Genomic DNA, 19,592 nt, shown 5'->3' with positions numbered 1-19,592 from the left:
CGGAAAATGTTCCTTTATTACATAATAAATCTGATTTGTACAGCATTTTAGTAGGATAGCAGTATTTTAAAGTGTCAAAAACAAAGTGACAGTAACAGACTGGAACAAGAAAACCAGTGTTGTTGTACCTACTGTACTAGTACTACCAAACAAAGTAGGCATTTTCTTTGAGCCACTGCATCTCACAAATAAACAAGGACATTTAATAATCAGACCCTGCAATAAAATAAATCAAGTTTCACTTTAGTTTTTCAAGTAACTCAACTCAAACTCACTAAGTCACTCACTCAGCATCATCAGACAGGTTTTTAGGAATATGAGAATGTCCACATTTCCAGGTATTTATAAACTGGGATGTTTGGGCATTTACAATATCCCCTGCTCTGGAAAAAACTCTCTCGCTTGGTACTGATGTTGCTGGGACAGCAGTGGTCGCGTTAACCGAATATTTTATTTAACAATAACGGAAAAATCTGAAAGCAGTCTGTCATTTTGACAGATTAGAACAAACTCGCGACAGCGCCAACGTTTCCCCGCAGCGAGGCTCTGGTGTTATGCCGTGGTATGCATGCCCCCCAAAAGGAAATGATATAGTTTCCAAACCGTACTTTGCCGTACAGATCAATACATGTCTGGGAGCTTTTGCTTTACGCTGTGTGCGCTCCCGCGAGGTGCATGCACACACGGCATAACACCGCCGCCCCCCCCCCCGTTGACAGTTCACGAGCGTGCTCTCTCTCTCTGTTCAGACCCGACGGGTAATAAGGGATTATGACGGATATTTTACGATCCTGTCTGTCAAAATGACGGACAGCGAAACAGTCTAACGCCACCTCAGTGGGACGGAGAGATATGCTTTGGCCATGGGTGACAGCAGTGGGTCAAACTGTGCATTGTCTCTCCACCACTTCAAAAACAATACAGTTTTTGCCAAGAAGGTGAGGCTTATTGACAGGGCGAGATATAAATATAATAATTAATAATAATTCCTTACATTTATTATAGCGCTTTTCCAGATGCTCAAAGCGCTTTACAAATACACATTACACATATCATACATGCAATGGTCACCACCAATATACTGTTGGTACTTGTCAATGTCTCTAGGTGTGTACATGTAGCCCTGTAAATACGATGTCCTTTTGTGTTCTGTTGTTTTATGTTCATGTTTACGGTGGCCCTGAAGTGCAAGACACCACAGCATTTCACAAAACGCTACAGCATTTCAGAAAACACTACAGCATTTCACAAAACGCCACAGCATTTCAGAAAACACCACAGCATTTCACATTGGACGGAAAGGGTATTCCTTAGGGAGAACACTTCTTGTTTGTGATTGGACAGAGCCAGCCATAGAAGCACTGCTGTGAATGGTTGTTTTTGCTGCCAGTCAAGAAATGACGCTTCGTGATTAGCCCAACACATCAGCCGTTAGCTGTTAGCACACACTCAGAGCTCACAGCTCCTCATATCTGTTCAGAAACTGAAATAAGTTAAACAAGTACAAAACACAGACTGTCTATGTCATGGTGAATACAGTCGCTGCTTTATTTATGTCTGTATGACGTTGTTGTGAGTGTGGACGAAGCAGCTACAGGTTAGTTTAGCCTGATCGATCCGATTCCGATAGGATTTACATGGAGATACGGCCCGCCCCCTCTCCAGCGTCTTGTTTGAATGACAGGAGTAAACACAGAATTAATGCTTTATTCATTCATGGTTTTTAAGGGGCTTATCTCCATGTAAATACTATGGTAGACTACCCAATATTCGCATCGCTCTAATCGCTCAGTTTCACCGCGGCTGTCAGCTGTGTTTGCTCCTGTCATTCAAACAAGAGGCGCTGGAGAGGGGGCGGGGCGTATCCATGTAAATCCTATAGGAGATACCAACTACAACAAAATGAACATATTTGACCGTGATTTAATTGTAATACATGTTTCAAAGTGATGCCGAAGTAACTACATACTGATAACGGTTAGTAAAAACCATGAATTAACGCTTTGACAAGTCTGCAGACAAGACGGCAGGCGAAAAGCTTTTAAAATGCGTGTTTTCTGAATGGAATCGGATCCATCAGGCTAAACTAACCTGTAGCTGCTCCGTCCACACTCACAACAACGTCATACAGACATAAATAAAGCAGCGACTGTATTCACCATGACATAGACAGTCTGTGGTTTGTACATGTTTAACTTTTGTCCAGTTTCTGAACAGATATGAGGAGCTGTGAGCTCTGAGTGTGTGCTAACGGCTAATGTGTTGGGACATATTTCGCTGTCGGGTGTTGACCAATCACGAAGCGTCATTTCTTGACTGGCAGCAAAAACAACCAATCACAGCAGTGCTTCTCTGGCTGGCTCTGTCCAATCACAAACAAGAAGTGTTCTCCCTAAGGAATACCCTTTCCGTCCAATGTGAAATGCTGTTGTGTTTTCTGAAATGCTGTGGTGTTTTCTGAAATGCTGTGGTGTTTTCTGAAATGCTGTGGCGTTTTCTGAAATGCTGTGGTGTCTTGCACTTCAGGGCCACCGTACATGTTGTAACCTACTTGCTGCCATGTTGGACAGGTCTCTTGAAAAAGAGATCGATGATCTCAATGGGACCACTTGGTTAAATAAAGGTTTAAAACAAAAAAAAGTGTTTCAAAAAAAAAAATTGAAAAGAAAATGCATTAAAAAAAAAAATTGCGGTAGATTTTGTCAGTCTCACGACGGTATTGGAACGTTTATTTACCGCGATATTCGGTATATCGTTACATCCCTAGTGGAGACCCTAAATACAAATATGAGCCTGAAAATTAGCAGAATAGAGTCCCTTTAATTCCAATCTACTAAGCAATGGTGATATTGGGTTATATCAAATTATATTAGAGATATTATCCACCCCAGCAACCGCCTGTTGACCCGTGCGATTCACTCCTAACAGACTATACAACGGCTTCTTTCCTCATACAGTAACTCCTTGACTCATCCTATTGTCACCAGTATAAACAAATCTGGATTTTGGGTAGCACCCTACAACCCAATTTTGCTGTGCAAAACTGTGTTTTACAATGAGTTTAAATCAAGCTTGAACCTTGAATCAAAGTTTAACCCTAAACTCAGCCCAGGGATTCTCTTGGCCTTCAAAGTGGCCTGCAAAAATGAGGGTAATGGGAGGAAAATGCCACTGATTTGATTTTAAATAGAACCAGGATAAAAAACACTATAGGGCAATATGTAGTTTTCTGCTTGAGTTATTTAGCAACAAAGCCCTCCACAGTTAATCATTTTTTTATGTAATTTGGGGTTTTTCTCAAGGTTGTACCGCTTGTCCTTGATGCAGCAAGAACTAGGGTACATCTATGATAGCGATTTTTTGAAGGGGGGCATCCCTATGTTTTAGGGTCTTATGTTATTGATATAAACTAACATTGTACTGCATTTGATAGGCCAAATACAAAAGTCTGATGGACGTATCAAATGCAGTTTGAATGGTAAAAAAAAACAGTTCAGTCACTGTGAATATAACAATGTTTAAATGTAAAACTGCCCACAGTTTTGAGGGCATAGATTGTCTTGAGTTTAACATCATTAGGCTGTAAGATGGAGGTGGGAGATTTTAACATTGTGAACTAGGGCTACATTAATAAGAGGATCAACAAAGTTAAGACAATTCATCCTGAGATCATCATGAGACAAATTGCATGGCAATTCTTCCAATAGTTAACTTAAAACCACAATGTTAACTAGGCGTTTCGATAAAGTCAGGGGATTACCAAGTTCAGAGGGGATCTTGAAAGTCTGTACACAGTTTCATGGCATCCCATCAAGTAGTTAAGATATTTTTGTCAACTCACCAACAGAGTAATATTGCTAGCCATAAAGCTACGAAGCAAGCATCCCAGCCAATGAGCTATTTTCTATAGGTTTTTTTGTGTATTGTTCTGCTTCTCTTAACCAAATGATGTGCTCGTGTCTTCAGGGATGACCAACCCGGAAGTGATCCGTGCCCTGGAGAAGGACTATCGGATGAAGCGCCAGGACAGCTGCCCCGTGGAACTCTATGATATCATGCTGGAATGCTGGAAAAACAAGCCTGAGGAGCGTCCCACCTTTGAGTACCTGCAGAGCGTCCTGGAGGACTTCTACACAGCCACAGAGAGCCAGTATCAGCAGCAGCCATGAGACATGTCTTCTCTTAGTGCTGTTCATTCTCACAGCAGGTCCACTTTCTACAGTGAAATCCAGAGCACACACATGTTCTCTCTTTACCACTTTCTGTTTCTCTTTTGCACACACACACAACCATCACAGAGACTGTACAAACATTATTGGGGAGGGTTGAAAGTCTTTAAAATATATTTGTAGCAAGCTAGACATTACTGATACTAACATTTTATTTTTATTTTCATTCAGCCCTCATTCCTTAGAATGAGAACATTTAAAGTAATAGGACTACAGAATAGAAATACAAAAACAATATTAGCAACCTATCATTTATTATTATTACTAATGCAAAAACATTATGAGAAAATATTCTTACCTCCTACTCTTACTACCAGTCTGATGATGATCTGAAGGTGTGGATTTAGGTTAACATGACCACAGCTGCATCAGGTCTACTGGATATTTGTCTGCACAAAACTGACCGTAAATCGTCTGTTTCCTTCACAGTTATTCCACTGGATTTTAAAGTTGAACATTCATAAACATAAATATTAATTAATTAATAAAATTTGAATAAATGCATAAGTAATTAGAGACTAGTGTCACACAAAACAACAGGTATACATAAGCAGCAAGGACAGTTTGTTTTCTAAATGTAAGTAAAAATAGCACCTTTGCTTGGATAAGCTCTAATAGTGAACAGGCAAGCACATCAAGACTGGTATTTTTCGCAAATTGGAAAGGGAAAGCTGGATTTAAAACAAATCTGACCATATACTGTGCTGTAAAATAGTCTGACTGCTATTTTTCTAAACATATATATATATATATATATATAAAATAACAATATAAATAGCAAATCCCACTTCTCTACCCTGAGCCTCTTATACTGTATGTACAGTCTCTTGTAAAAAAGTAGAGTAACAAGATATGTCTATATTCACAAACAACAAACAAACAAGGCCACCTGAATGCAGTCACATGGAAGACACAGGATTTAGTTGTTGTGCTCCAGCACATATTGTGCATCCTGCTCCATAACACAGATGTAATGATGAAATGTGTAATCGGTCTGATAATACTGTGTTTATGCCAACCATTCAACTGTGACTGTCCCTCCTTCTCTGGTTAAATCTGCAGGGTTTACCATGTGAAAGGAGAGCGTTTGTTACAACGTGCAAGATATACTGTATGCTTTAACCTATATTTATATATGTTCCATGCTGTGGATTGTTTTAGCAATACTCCTTCAATGTGCCTTTTTTAGGTGTTGTTACTTTTTTCAAACATTTATAATATATTCCACACGCTCTGTATATATAAGGTGTGTACAATTAAATACAAAAATGTAGGAATAGCATTTAATGTGAAGCCATATTAACTGATGATGCTTTTGTATCCTTTCCGCCCATTACTTTGGTGGTGCTGTATTTGGGAACTAAATGAAAAAGCAGTGCATATAGATCCACACATCGTTTGGCCTTGTTTTATTCTGAGTAAAACAATAATTTATTTGTGAAAATGGAACATGAGTTTATCTTGAATGCAGTGATCTTTCCAGAAGGAAACACTTTTTCTATAATTTTTTTTGTGAAGCACTCATTAAGGCTTACTCTTTGTTTGGAGGATGGGATTCTTGTAGGAATGTGTTTTTTTGACAAAAATCCTAAAATATCAAAGGGAATGCATTTAATAATCTAAGAATTTGTAATGTGATGATTGGTACCCTTCTGAGTTCTGTGAGTAACAATATCTGAGAGGATAGTGAACATATTGAATCAATGCCCTGTGCTATATATGAATTAATCTGGTTACTAATGTTTTTTTGTTTTTCTTTAGCAATATATTAATAGTGGCATATTTTGTTAAACGCTTTGTTCAATGCAACTCTGGGGACCATATTCAAATAAAAGGTTTTATTAGCATTTATCTACCTTTTACACCATTTTGTACACAGCTATCTGCTTGTTTCTAGTTAAATAGTAGGAGGCTAATAAATATACCATTTTAAATATAAATACATATTACTTTTGGTGGTTAACATAAAATTAGGCCTATGTCACAAGATGGAAAAATACTGTAAACACTTCCTTTAACTCAATAGATATTAATATGTATTTATTATATTGTTATATTGTTATTGGCATTCAATTGTTTCAGTTATTAGTAGATGTTGCTTTAGGTTAAATCTTCATCTGGAGGTTGTTTTGTTTTTTTAAATCAAGAAATTGCATAAACCTAACATTATACATGGTAAAACAAAACAATCTCTTCTTATGGATGTGGAATTTTCCCATTAAAAAAACTGTGTATAAACAAACAATATATTTGTCTATGGTTTCGCCCTTAAATATATAAAAGTGTTTTCTGAAAATCTTGAAATTGTTTGCCCAGTTTTCCTTATTTTAAATAGACCTAACATACTGTTCAACATAAATATTCTGTTGTGCTTACAATGAAAACACAACTAGTTTATTCCTAACAATGTTAACAATTTAGACGTGGACAGTAAGTAACTGCACTAGGTAACGTACTTAAATACACATTTGAGGTACTTGTATTCAACCCGAGTGTTTTCATTTTATCCTACTTTATACTTCTACTCTACTACCTTTTGGAAGCCAGTTTTGCACTTTTCACTCCACTACAATTATTTTTGACAGATTTGTTTACCAGTTTACATTCATATGTTGACACACATTACAAATATGAATATTTGGTATAGAATAAACGATCCAACATTATATGGAATTATCTGAAACCATGAGTGGGTTCACTGGAAATGTATTGGCAGCAATTTCTCTAAGAAGTTTTTTGTCCACAGGAATTTCAGAGTTCCAGCTCCGTAAATGTGAAGATTTGCTGCAAGCTTTAAAATATTGTTTTATTTAATATGTTTTTAGTGTTTTCTGCAATGAGTCCTCCTAATACTTTAAGTATAGATTTTCCTAATCGTAGCCTACTTAAATACTTTTAACTATGTACCATTCTCGTTGCAATACTTTTACTTTAAATGTACTATGTTGACGGTGTTTTACTCAAGTAAAGAATCTGAATACTTTTCTCACCATTGATTTAGATTACTACTCAATCAAATTAAATTCAAAAAGTATTGTCAAAGTTGTGTAAGCCTACAATTGCGAAATCTATATGTCGCAATTGTAGCTTCAAATATGCAACTTCAAATATGTATGTATATTTGAAATGTATAACTAATGTTAATTTCATTAACATTTGAACAAATGCAAGAACATGCTATCTTTACAACAAATACAAGGAAAAAGTCATTAATAAAACATGTACAAAACATAATAGAGAAAGTTATGTGAGGGGTGTGTCAGATAAACCCGAAAGGAATTCATCGTAACTACAGTACTTCCGCAACGTCACAAATGACACGTATTCAAAATGGCGGCCGCGGCTAGGGTGAGTGGAAAGCGAACTATTTTCTTCAAACTACACGACGCTCATTCCTTCTTTCAAAATGAACTCGAACACACTGGTGACATTGTACCACAGTATATGTTAACTTGGTCGATTTATAACGTTAATTAGGTTCGGGTTTACGAAATGCGGACGCTGTTAAAATGTTGGCGATCCTGCTAACTGCTTGCTGTAGTTAGCTAGCTCTCGTTTGCTAGCTTGACTGTCAGTCAGCTGTGGCTAAAAACACACATTTTCTAGGATTTGTCTCGTATATTAAACAGTGCTGACAGAGTACATATGGCTTCGTACTTGGTTGTTTGACTGTCATGTGCTGTACAACCTAGAGTAATCAGCTAGCCAAACTTTGGCTCGAAGCTAGCTGTTAGCAGCTTCAGTTTGAGGCTGTTGTCGGTGTACCTAACAGAGCTCAAATATTTCAACACCAGCAGATGGATACTAAAGACAAAAATAACGTTATCTAAGACTGTTATTTAACTGTGCTGGTAGCGTCTGATAACATACATATCATTTATGTAAGAAGCAACGCTTGCTAACTTAATTTAACAAAACTCTATGCCTATACGATGGATGTACTTCCTTCCGATGAACTGAGGTTATGCTAGTTGGCCCATTTCAGAATATAATATATCATACGTTTTAGTTATAATTATTGATGTGTAAAGCTGATAAAGGTGGAACTTATTATTTACTGCTGTGTTGAATGTAAATTAAATCAAGGTGTAACTAAAGTCTTAAGTTTTGTGCCTACTGTTTATCATTAATCTATATCTGCAAAGTAACTAAAGGTATTACATAAATGTAGTGGATTAAAAGTAATACTATTGATAATGGGAATACACAAGTAAAGTACAAATACCTCACAATTGTACTTAAGTACAGTACTACTACTCGAGCAAATGTACTTAGTTACTTAACACCACTGACCATGGACGGGGTCATCCTTTATTGTTTTCCAGTTCTGAATCACACATTAATTGTGAGTCTCTTTGACATTAATCAATAGAAAACTTAAATCTACACTATTCTCTAAAAAATATAGTACCTCTGATCCTATAACTGTTTTTCTGTGTTTGGGATCAATGTCTGTTTGAAAAAAATAGTATTAGTAGTAGTATTGTGCTCCATGGAGACAGTTCAGAAAGCATGACATGAACTCCTTCTCCCTTCTTGTGAGAAACAATAGCTTATAAGTCATGGCATCTTTCTCTTGGCTTTGTGCCATTAAGCTGCCACTGCCTATTCACCTGATTCAAGTTGTGTGAACAGGTATTGAAAAAAACTGACATTGCGGTTCCCCCCCCCCCCCCCCTGTGGTATATATTGCGTTTTTTTTAACCTGTTAAACCCCAAAGTCCCGGCGGGTACTTTACTTTTTTTTTTCACGACAGTGTCTCAGGGGATCGTAATATTTAAGAACCTATTAATGTGTTATACCAGATTAACGGAAATAATCTCAGCTAACTGACGATACAAACCATTTTATACCAAAACAAAACACAAGTCTCATAAGAAGCATCTAAATGACCCCTGAGCGAAAAATGCTAATGCACTTTGGCACAGAACTCAAGATAAAAGTACCCTTATTATTACTTATCGTAGCTGCACTTACAAGATATCCGATTAAAGCTGAGGTTCCACAGATTATTTAGGTATATAGTATCATCACTGAGTGATCTGAACTCGGACAGGGGAAGCAAACACAGACATCACAACACGTACCTTTACGTAGCTTTGAGGGGAGATGTCTCACCGTAGCTGTCAATCTGATCAAAAGACGTGTTCAATGGCATTAAAACGAGAAAGAAAAAACGCGGCTGAATCGGTTAATCCATAGGTTTTTAACATCTCTGTATTAAAAAAACGATTTAATTTATAATCCATAATTCCATTTTTATGTAAATATCGCAGAGCAAAAGTTAGCTAATAATGGTAGCCACCAGAGTGGCTGCTGCTTCCGGTCTCGGCTATGCGGAAGTCTCTCACACACACATTACCAAATAAGGACTGTGTGATTTCCCCTCGATTCCAGTGGCTCTGACGGTCAGAAAGAGATGTCACATGTCAAAATCCAGCAAGGTGGGCCAGAGATATGGAAAATCCACCCAAATGGCCCCAAAAGAGGGGTTTTTTTGTGCTAAATCTGTCTAAAAAGGTCAAATATCAGGGGAAGTTCTACACACACCAACACATGAACAAATAAGGAGTGAGAGTGACGACGCATAGCCAAAACCGGAAGCTGCATACCACCAAGGTGGCTACCATTAGCAGCTAACTTTTGTGATCCGATTTTTACATAAAAATGGAATTATTGATTATAAACAATTGCTTCAAAGCCACAGATACATTATCAACCTATGGATCAACCGATTCAGCCGCGTTTTTTCTTTCTCGTTTTAATGCCATTGAACACGTCTTTTGATCAGATTGACAGCTACGGTGAGACGATCTCCCGTAAAAGGTACGTGTTTGCTTCCCCTGTTGCGAGATCGGATCGCTTCGATACTATACTTAAATAATCTGTGGAGTCTCAGCTTTAATCGGATATATTGTATGTGCAGTTTCGATAAGTAATAAGGGTATCTTTATTTTGAATTCTGTGCTAAAGTGCGTTAGCATTTAAAAAAAAAAAAAAGAATAAAACCGCACGTCCCTGCGGTGTGAATACCGCGCATGCGCATACCGCGGTTATCGCCATGACACGGTATATCGTTCAGCCCTAGTGAACAGTGTATTTTTCTCTAGTATTTATTGTTTGAATGATCCCCCTCAATTACTGTACGAATATGCCGATATGCAAATGATTATGTTTCTGGGTAAACTTGATCCTACATCTAGAGGGAAACCATTAATTCTCAACTAACATACTTTAAAGGTCTCCTATCATGCAAAATCCACTTTTTAATGTCCTTTATACATTAATATGTGTCCCCGGTGTGTCAGGAAACTCACAAAGTGTCAGAAATTAAAACCATTTCTCTTTTCCTCCGTACCCAAATCTCTAAAAACGGGGGTACAACGGAGCGGATCCAGATTTGCGTCCGATATGACGTAGTATCGGAAATGTGGACCTATCAGAAACGTTGCCATCAGAAACAATGTACAAGGGCTGTCCTCGACTAAAGATTTTTCTAGTCGATTTTTTAGGGCGATTAGTCGACTAATCTTCGCACGTTTATGATTATAAATATATTTTTTTTAATTCTTTTTTTCCCCTCCCAACATGGTTTGCGTTTCAAAGGCTGATAAAGAGCGTTATTATAACAGCATGGTACGTTGTGCTTCACATAACATATACAATACAACTGTAATAATGAACCTTTGAAATGTAATTAAATGAGTCACAGCAAACGAACGCAGCGGTCTGCCACTCCGCTTGTCACTGGTGTAAACAGCAGAAGCTCCGGTAAGGATTCTTATTGTGTGTGTGAACAAGCAGCAAGGATACACATGGAACATTTAGTTCTAGTTTCTATTATTCATATCTGAATATAACAACCCAATAAATACTACAGAGGAAACGGAAACACTGAAAATATGTGCGTCTGCAATGTCCCTCCGCATTATGCCCTAATCATGAAATTAAAACGTTATCGTTTTCTGAGGTCAGAATGATTATATATTATAGGTCTATATATGTTGATACAAAGCTAGTTTACTACTCACTGCTTGCTGTTCCTCTGAGTCTGAGAACACACGTTGTCGGTTAATTAAGCTCCGTGTTTTGTTATTAAGCCGGCATTCAGGAAGCTGCGCTCCGATGGTGTGGATTAGGGATCGACCGATATTGCTTTTTCAAGGCCGATACCGATTATTAGTAATCAAGGAGACCGATAACCGATATTTGGAACCGATATACATTTGCAGTAAAATCAGAAAATCTTGGTGTCAAAATGTAGAATAACACAAACTCCAACACAACTTCTTTGAAATGCATTTAAGCATATATTATGTTTAATGCACTTTTAAACATCTTACAACTGGTTTCCTCTCTGTGCCCTTTTCTTTAGTGCAGCCATCTGCAATGAGATGGACAAGAAGTGGGGCTGCAGGCTGACATGCTTAACTGACAATAATGCTTAATTTATTATATCAAAACAATGCCTGTCTATCTAGCATAACATCCCAATAAGCTGCTAGCAACTGTAAAACACTAGTGCTAGCTAATGTTCTTAGTCTAGTAGCCTCACTTCTAATATTTTGCTAAACATTTGCTGGATACATGTTGGCTAGCTAATGAGCTTCACATATCAACCTGAAAAACTGCGAGGCTCCACTCACAGCCCCCCTCCGCACCACAATTACTCCGCTGCGAGACGCTGCACGCACCCCCAACTCTGACTGACTTCCCTGTGTAACTGGGAAACTGATAGAATTGGATAATAAGATCGTGGTGTTTTTGCAACTTCAGCATAGGGGATAGGGATGTTTATTGAACTTCGGTTTAACATGTGTATGGCTCTGCCGCTCAGCGCTGCCGCTTGCCTGTAATCTGAGAAGGTCCCGCCTCTCTGGCTGGCTCCCGGCCGGAAAATCTTCAGTGTTGATTGACACTTCAGTAATAGCCTATCAGATGGCGCTGTGGGCGGGACATTGCTCGTGTACACAGAGTGGTGACTGCAGCCAGAGAAACGGCCGCATCAGAGCCAACGTTTTATCGGCAATTTGATTAAAAAAAGACCGATACCGATAATCGGTAAAAAGCGGAATATCGGCCCCGATAATCGGCCCCTAGTGTGGATATGGAGGAGACTTTGCCTTCGTAGTTTGCATGTCACCTTGTAGGACTCGTCCTTTACTCGCTCTGAAAGATCCACACTTTCCTGCTCAACCAAATTAACATGAGTTTTTTGTTCTCCAACTAACCGACTAATGAATAATTGCTCGATTAAGACTTAATTAGTCAACTAGTGAGTAATCAACTATTTGGGGGCAGCCCTACAATGTACGACATGTTTTGGACGTAATATGGTCTTTGTTTACATTAGCAAGCATCGCTAACACTCAGAGCTAACCTGTACTGGAGAGAATATGTTTATAAATAAAAAAGGAACTCACCTTGTGCTAAACCTGTGAGAGAAAAAGCCTTTGAGCTCCATACTGTTTCAGAAATAATCCTTGATGTGGTTTGGAACATGATATGGCATTTAATCACGGCAGCATAAGCTAAGGACCCAGATCAGCCATTCTCTAACAGTGCTGAAATAGAGGAATATGAGGGATGTCTAAAATGCAGGATCTGAGACCCCTAATATATGCCCAAAAATAGCATGATAGTAGATCTTTAAAATACAAAAAAATACTGGTTATTCATCACGTTTTTATAATTTAATTATTACTTTTTTTTAAATGTATAGTATTTTTAAAACAATAAATTAAGGCAAGGATTATAATTTATTAACATTTTAAATACATTTAGTTTCTAGAGCACCAACCAGGGTTCGTACGGTCATTGAAAACCTGGAAAAGTCATGGAAATTCAAAATAAAAATTCCAGGCCCTGGAAAAGTTATGGAAAACAATATTTTTCCCAAAGTTTTGGAAAAGTCATGGAAATGTAACTAAAGTTGCGTCAAATATAATTTACATTTGATCTAATCGCCGAAATAATCTGCGGTCGTGAGCTGTTATATGCCATCATGACGCGCATGGTGTTATTTTTTAATATATGAAGCGCGAGCCGTGTGCTCGAGTCTTCCTGCCTGTCGGCTGAACTCTGCTGCTCCGGGATGAGGGTCAGCTACATTATCTATGGTGCGTTCGTTAACTGTGCGGAGTCACCGTGGCACAGACTGAGCCGCTGCTAACAGCTGTTAGAACGGGCCGTTCAGGTGTTCAGAGCAGAGCGGCAGAGCGTGATGTGCACTGAAACATTTTTCTGTCGCAACTCGCAATATCATTTAAGGAATCGTTGAGCTAGCTAGCTAGCATTGTCACTATCTGCTAACGTTAGCTTTAGCCTTCGTTTTCTAATAGTTTTTTTTCATAGGCTATAAACAGGTGGTGTAAGTATATATATTTACTAGAGTAAAAGTAGAAGTACTCAGATCTTGTACTTTAGTAGAAGTACTCAGATCTTGTACTTAATAAAAGTAGAAGTACTCAGGTCTTGTACTTGAGTAAAAGTAGAAGTACTCAGATCTTGTAATTGAGTGAAAGTAGAAGTACTCAGATGTTGTACTTGAGTGAAAGTAGAAGTACTCAGATGTTGTACTTGAGTAAAAGTAGAAGTACTCAGATCTTGTACTTGAGTAAAAGTAGAAGTACCAGAGAGTGTAGGAATACTCTGTTACAGTAAAAGTCCTGCATTCAAAATGTTCCTCAAGTAAAAGTAGAAAAGTATTATCATCAAAATATAGTGAAAGTAGCGACAGTAAAAGTATTCATTGTTTGATTGGTCCATTTCAGAATAATATATATGATATGTTTTATAATGATTGATCATGAAAGTGTTCTCAAAGCTGGCAAAGGAGCAGCTAGTTTGAATGACTTTGTATACTGCAGGGTAGCTTGTGGATTTACTCCAGGTGGAACTAAAGTCTGATTCAACACTTGATTATATTTCACATCATTCATCCACATCTGTGAAGTAACTAAAGGGATTAAATACATGTAGTGGAGTAGAAGTACACCATGTACCTCTGAACTGTTGTGGAGTAGAAGTACACCATGTACCTCTGAACTGTAAAGGAGAAGAAGAACAAAGTAGCAAAACATTGAAATACTTAAATAAAGTACAAGTATCTCAAAATTGTACCCAAGTATAGTACTTGTTGAGTTTATAAACTTTACTTTACACCACTGGCTATTAGGGGTGTAACGGTATCCGTATTCGTCCCGTACCGTCACGGTTCGGACGTCACGGTTCGGACGTCACGGTTCGGACGTCACGGTTCGGCACATGCAGTCACACGGCGAATACGCCTTTTTTTACGACTGGAAAAAAAATCTGTCAATCAGGGCAGTATTACACTATATATAATCCAGGGGGCGGTATTGCGCCTAAAAGCCAGCCGCCCGTAAATAACAAATGAAGAACAAGAACAAAACACAACAAAACGAACACAATACATGAAGAAGAACAGTTAGTATCTATGGCGAGTTCACACAACACACAGGAGCTAGAAGACCCACCTGCTTCTTTTAAATCAGCTGTGTGGGAACATTGCGGGTTCCCTGTGGACTACAACAATGATGGGGTGCGAGTTGTGGATCGGATGAGGACGGTGTGTCGGCGTTGTTCGACAGCGGTGCGGTATGCTAGTGGTAACACGTCAAACATGCTCAATCACATCCGAGTCAGTCTCAGTCCCCAGCGAGAGGGTTTTCTCGACGGCAGGTGACATAGTTACCGCCAACAGATCTGCCCTCACTGCTGACAACATAGACAAACTCATCTTTCTGAAGAACAACTTGAAAATAGAGTAAAGCTTGAGTACCTTTATTTAGGCAGGAAAAAAAAAAAAAGTTTTAACAACATGTTTATTTATTGACTTTTCATTCCGCTATAATCATTTTGCGCAAAGATGGCACTGTTTGTCAGAGCACTTCATCCTTCTGGGATTTCATGAAGAACAGCTCCAACGCCTGTGTGTATGGGAATGCCTCTGGTGCTGGCCCATTAACTGCCAGTGTTTCCCACAGATCTGAAATATACTTTGGGGGGTGGTGGTAGCGGGGGGGGGGGGTTGAGGTGACGTGCAACAACATTAACCTTTCTGTTGGTCGCTTGTTAGCAGACCCTTCACGCGATGGCAGAGCGAACAGGTACAGGCAGGGTCCATAATGATAGCCCTATAGTTTAAATCTACTACCCACACATGAACATGGGTTACTATTTTAAAAAATAAATGTATTTATTAATGTATTTAGGAACCTATCCATGTGATTTTTAGTGGGGGTCGACCTCAAATCCTCTAGGGGGGGGGTCCAGGGGCATGCCCCCCCCCCCCCCCCCCCGGTAAGATTTAATTTTTTATTTTGGAGTTAAATGCATCAATCTGGTGCATTTTGAGGGGGAAATAAAGAGACTAGATCTATGGAAACACCTATATTAAACAGAACTGTATACATTTCAATAATCATAAAATCATGGCCATAACCAATAACATACCATTTCCAATATGAAAAAAACACTGAAACTTGTTTATTAATTTATTTTTGGTTCATTTATAGTTGTGAGTGTGTCTGTGCTCCTGAATCAGCCTCTCCTGTCTCCCTCCTCTCCCTCCTCTCCCTCCTCTCCCCCCCTCCTCTTTGAGGCAGCAGCAAAGACTAGTTTTCTCTCAACAAGTTTTAAAAGTGTATCTTACCTTTTTTCACCTAGTTAACTTTTTATTTATTTATTCATGCATATTTTACTAATCACATTACATTTCATTTAGCTGACGCTTTTATCCAAAGCGACTTATAATGACCGATTACAGGGACATTCTCCCTGGAGTAACTAAGGGCTAAGTGCCTTACTCAAGGGAACACTAGTGGTGGTGTTCCTGGCGGGATTTGAACTCACAGCCTTCCGATCTTCAGCCCACCTCACTCTCCATTAGACCAATCACTACCCTCTCAAATGGAAATATGTGTTTACATAAATGGTGACCACACCGTTTGAGACCCACTGAGAACTTAGACTAAGTTAACTATCTAAACACTCAGAGAGTCCTTTACCTCACCTGAGCTGAGGTTATCCCGAGCTTGAATGACACAGAGACCAATCAAGGGCTTTGATTTATGATCTGTATGACAGTGGCCATGTCGGCAGGCCACATCATGTGGACAGCCAGTCACCCTGTGTGAGGCAGGCCACTTAACAGGCCAGAAGGAGGCGAGATCAGAGCAAGGGAGCGAGGGATCATTGTCTACAAGTTAATCGATCGCAGATGGCGTCATGGTCACGGACGAATAAAAAAAATATATATTTAAAAAAAAAATGATTTTTTTTTTTTTTATTTTTTTTTTTTTTATAAACTAAATGGGTCGCGAAATATACTTGGGCGGCCGTTAATATACCTGGGCGGCCCGCCCAAGTATAGTCTATGTGTGGGAAACCCTGGTATGAACCCTGACCAACAGTAACGTTTACAATGGCAAACTCAATCTATAAAATCATATTTAATTCACATCACACTAGCAGAGCAGATTCAAAGATGGCTTTTTACTTGGTAATGCTGGTTGAACAGGTGTATTGAAAAAATATTGGCTTTATACCATAGACTGTATATATAAATGGACGTAGTGTCCGTGACGTCACCCATAGGATTCTGCAGAGTTGCAGAGAAGCCCTTAGTAGGCAGAGTCGACCACTAACGGCTTGACAGCAACGTCAGAGTCTAATCCCGCCTGCTCCAAATAAGGGCAAAGAGGCGGAGCCGAGGCGGGACCTGCTGCCTCCGAACTGGAAGTAAACAGAACTAGCTCAAGCTAAGAAGCTAAGCTAACATGAAATACATGCATACCAAGTTACTGCTAACAGTTTAGTTCCCCTATATAAACGTTACATTCGTAATCAAATGAGACAATCTGCAAGAGAATTAGCTATATTTTGTTATTCTTAATGCTTGTCATTCACACGTTAAGAAAATAAGTACCGATACAGAGCAGAACAATTGTGGCGATGTTCAGCTTAATAAGCCTTGTTCAACATAATTTATTTAGCTAATACTACAGCAGGCGAACCAAGTCTGCGTTTCGCTGCATTCCTTGATCTCCAGTTATAACAAAGGACTCCACCGCCCGGACCTAACGGAGCCGCAGTGGGCTAGCTCCGGGACGCCGGCTGGAGCTAGCCCCCTGCGGCTCCGTTAGCTCCGGCGGCCACCACTGGGATAATTGGGTCCCCTATTAACATTTGCTCCCGTTTAGCATTATGGGCGTCAAAGCCATAGACTATAAAAGTCTTACCCAAGGCTGAATCATAAACTAAAATGTATATGTATGCATAAAGGGTTACGTCCTTAGCTGGCTAATAAGTAACAAGCTAAGCTACCAAGCACAGAAACACCTGTGAACGGGGTTAACATGTATAATATTATCATTTTAGACTTCTTGGAAGTTCTGTTGGTACATTCAAGCGCACAGCACGACATTTTAATTTTCTGGTATTTGTAACAATATTCCCTAAAAGGCACAATCACCACGAACACGGCTAAAGCTAAAGGGTCAAGTACAGCACTATGACTAATTCACGTTGTAGCCTAGCAGAGTGGACAAGTTGCTGTTAGCTGACAGTGAGGCATGTACGTGTCCATCAAAGTGACCACGACCTAATTTATGCAAAAACTTCAAGACCTAATATAAATAAAAGGGTCGTATTAGAAAACAATTCACTCACGGGATTCATAATCATGAAGGTGGAATCTAACTATATCGATAATAATATTTATTGCATCCATGGGTAGAAACATGTTTTTTTCTGCTTTAAAGTTGGGCATTTTAAAATGGGGGTCTATGGAAATCGCTCCTTTCTGCAGCCAGTCCCTAGCGGCCCATGTATGAACTGCAGTGTGTGGCACTTCCGTATTGGCGTCCTGGCTGTTCCCCAGAGTTTGCCGCTTGCTTTATACCCAAGAAGGTTTTTTATGTACACAGGACAGTGTTTCCCCTAGGTTTACTGCCTTGGCTGGGTGCTGCTCGGGTACCCCCCCAATAAAATAAAAATAAATGTTATCCTCTGGAGCAGAGAGAGGAGCTGTGGATTATTGTTATTGCTATCGTACAGTAACAAAGTATTTGTACATTAAAAAGTAATAAAGTACAGTGTTGTACTGTATTACTTTTATTCAAACTGTATTCCCTTCTTATCATGTAGCCTACACTTCTTCCTTTCATTGATACATTGAAATCACCTGACTACAGCATATAACATACCAGCTGCAACCCTGTGCTGCTGCTGCTTCTCTCTGCCTCATCCTCTATTGCTGGAGGCAGCTCCACCTCATCTGATCTCTGATATGAAAGCAATCGTGTTATGATCATATTGAGCTATTGGTGTGAGTCTAACATTAAACAAGCAGTCTGCTTGTCATACATTGCTGACGATACATTTTAAGAGGCAATTTGTTGAGTCACTGCCGCTAAATGCTGGTAGCATCAAGCTAGCAAATCCTGCATTAGCCTCACATCAACAGGTGTAGACAGAACATCCAATTACCCTGAGCTAATTTACTGAATAAACCAACTCACATCTCCTGTCTCTTTTTTCACCCAACTCATTAGACTATTCTTCTGCTGGCGTTTCATTGTTGTTTTCTGTCAAATTCAATACTGTAGTTCAAAACCGCGGTACCTGCTCACCAACTGTGAGCTATTTTTAGAATGCGCACGCTACGTTCGTTGTCGCGTTTGCGCGCGTCCACCTGGGCAGGCTGTGTGTGTCCTTCTCCTCCGTGACGATAACGGCTTGAGGTTAAAAAATAATAATAAACACATTTGAAACTGGGGGACACACAAACGGGCAGACAGCAGAGCTCGGGGCAATAATGCAGATTTGTTTGTTTGACTTTTTTACACTTTGTTGTTCTCCTCCTTTCCTCCGCTCTTGTCTCTGATTGTGAGTGTGCGCATTCGTGTGTGTGGGGGGGGAGCTGAGCCCCGCCCTTCAGAAACAAAGCGGAGGGAGAATGTGAATACGCAAAGCAGTGGACACTGAAACATGCATACATTGGATGAATAACATAGGCGTTTAGTTTATTTAATAAAAGAGCACATGTTCAATGTGAAAAGTGACCGTAGATAGATTACTTCACTTGCAATTTGGTGCTATATATATATAATTTTTTTAAATATAAATAAATAAAACACCTTGAATTTCAGGCGGGGCTCCATTGGCAGGGCGCAGCGCCCCGCCAAGACAATGGTAGGGGAAACACTGCAGGATTAAGAGTGGTTGGAGGAACTAAGAGCAGAGGAGATCCTGCAGCAATTTTATTTCCATGATCGCACGTCCCTAATTTGAACATACTGCAATGTACCACAAAATAAATTGGAATGATCGCTCTG

At 39.3% G+C, this 19,592-nt stretch overlaps 2 protein-coding genes across 2 annotated transcripts in view; both read left to right on the top strand.

Annotated features, from left to right (window-relative positions):
* The window catches only part of hck (HCK proto-oncogene, Src family tyrosine kinase), a 36,783-nt gene extending 30,250 nt beyond the window's left edge, over positions 1 to 6,533 (top strand). Inside the window, exon 13 of the mRNA XM_034205036.1 lies at positions 3,967 to 6,533. Coding sequence (XP_034060927.1) covers positions 3,967 to 4,169 — 203 coding nt within the window. The 3' untranslated portion in view covers positions 4,170 to 6,533. The remainder of the gene's footprint in view (positions 1 to 3,966) is intronic.
* Positions 6,534 to 7,521: 988 nt separating this feature from the next.
* tm9sf4 (transmembrane 9 superfamily protein member 4) overlaps positions 7,522 to 19,592 on the top strand; it is a 51,344-nt gene continuing 39,273 nt past the window's right edge. The window contains exon 1 of the mRNA XM_034205037.1: positions 7,522 to 7,577. Within this exon, the coding sequence (XP_034060928.1) occupies positions 7,560 to 7,577 (18 nt within the window). The 5' untranslated portion in view covers positions 7,522 to 7,559. The remainder of the gene's footprint in view (positions 7,578 to 19,592) is intronic.

This window comes from Gymnodraco acuticeps, unplaced genomic scaffold (assembly GCF_902827175.1).
Source record: "Gymnodraco acuticeps unplaced genomic scaffold, fGymAcu1.1, whole genome shotgun sequence".
Taxonomy (NCBI): domain Eukaryota; kingdom Metazoa; phylum Chordata; class Actinopteri; order Perciformes; family Bathydraconidae; genus Gymnodraco; species Gymnodraco acuticeps.
Note: the sequence above shows the minus strand (reverse complement) of the source record. Positions and strands in the feature narration are given on the sequence as shown.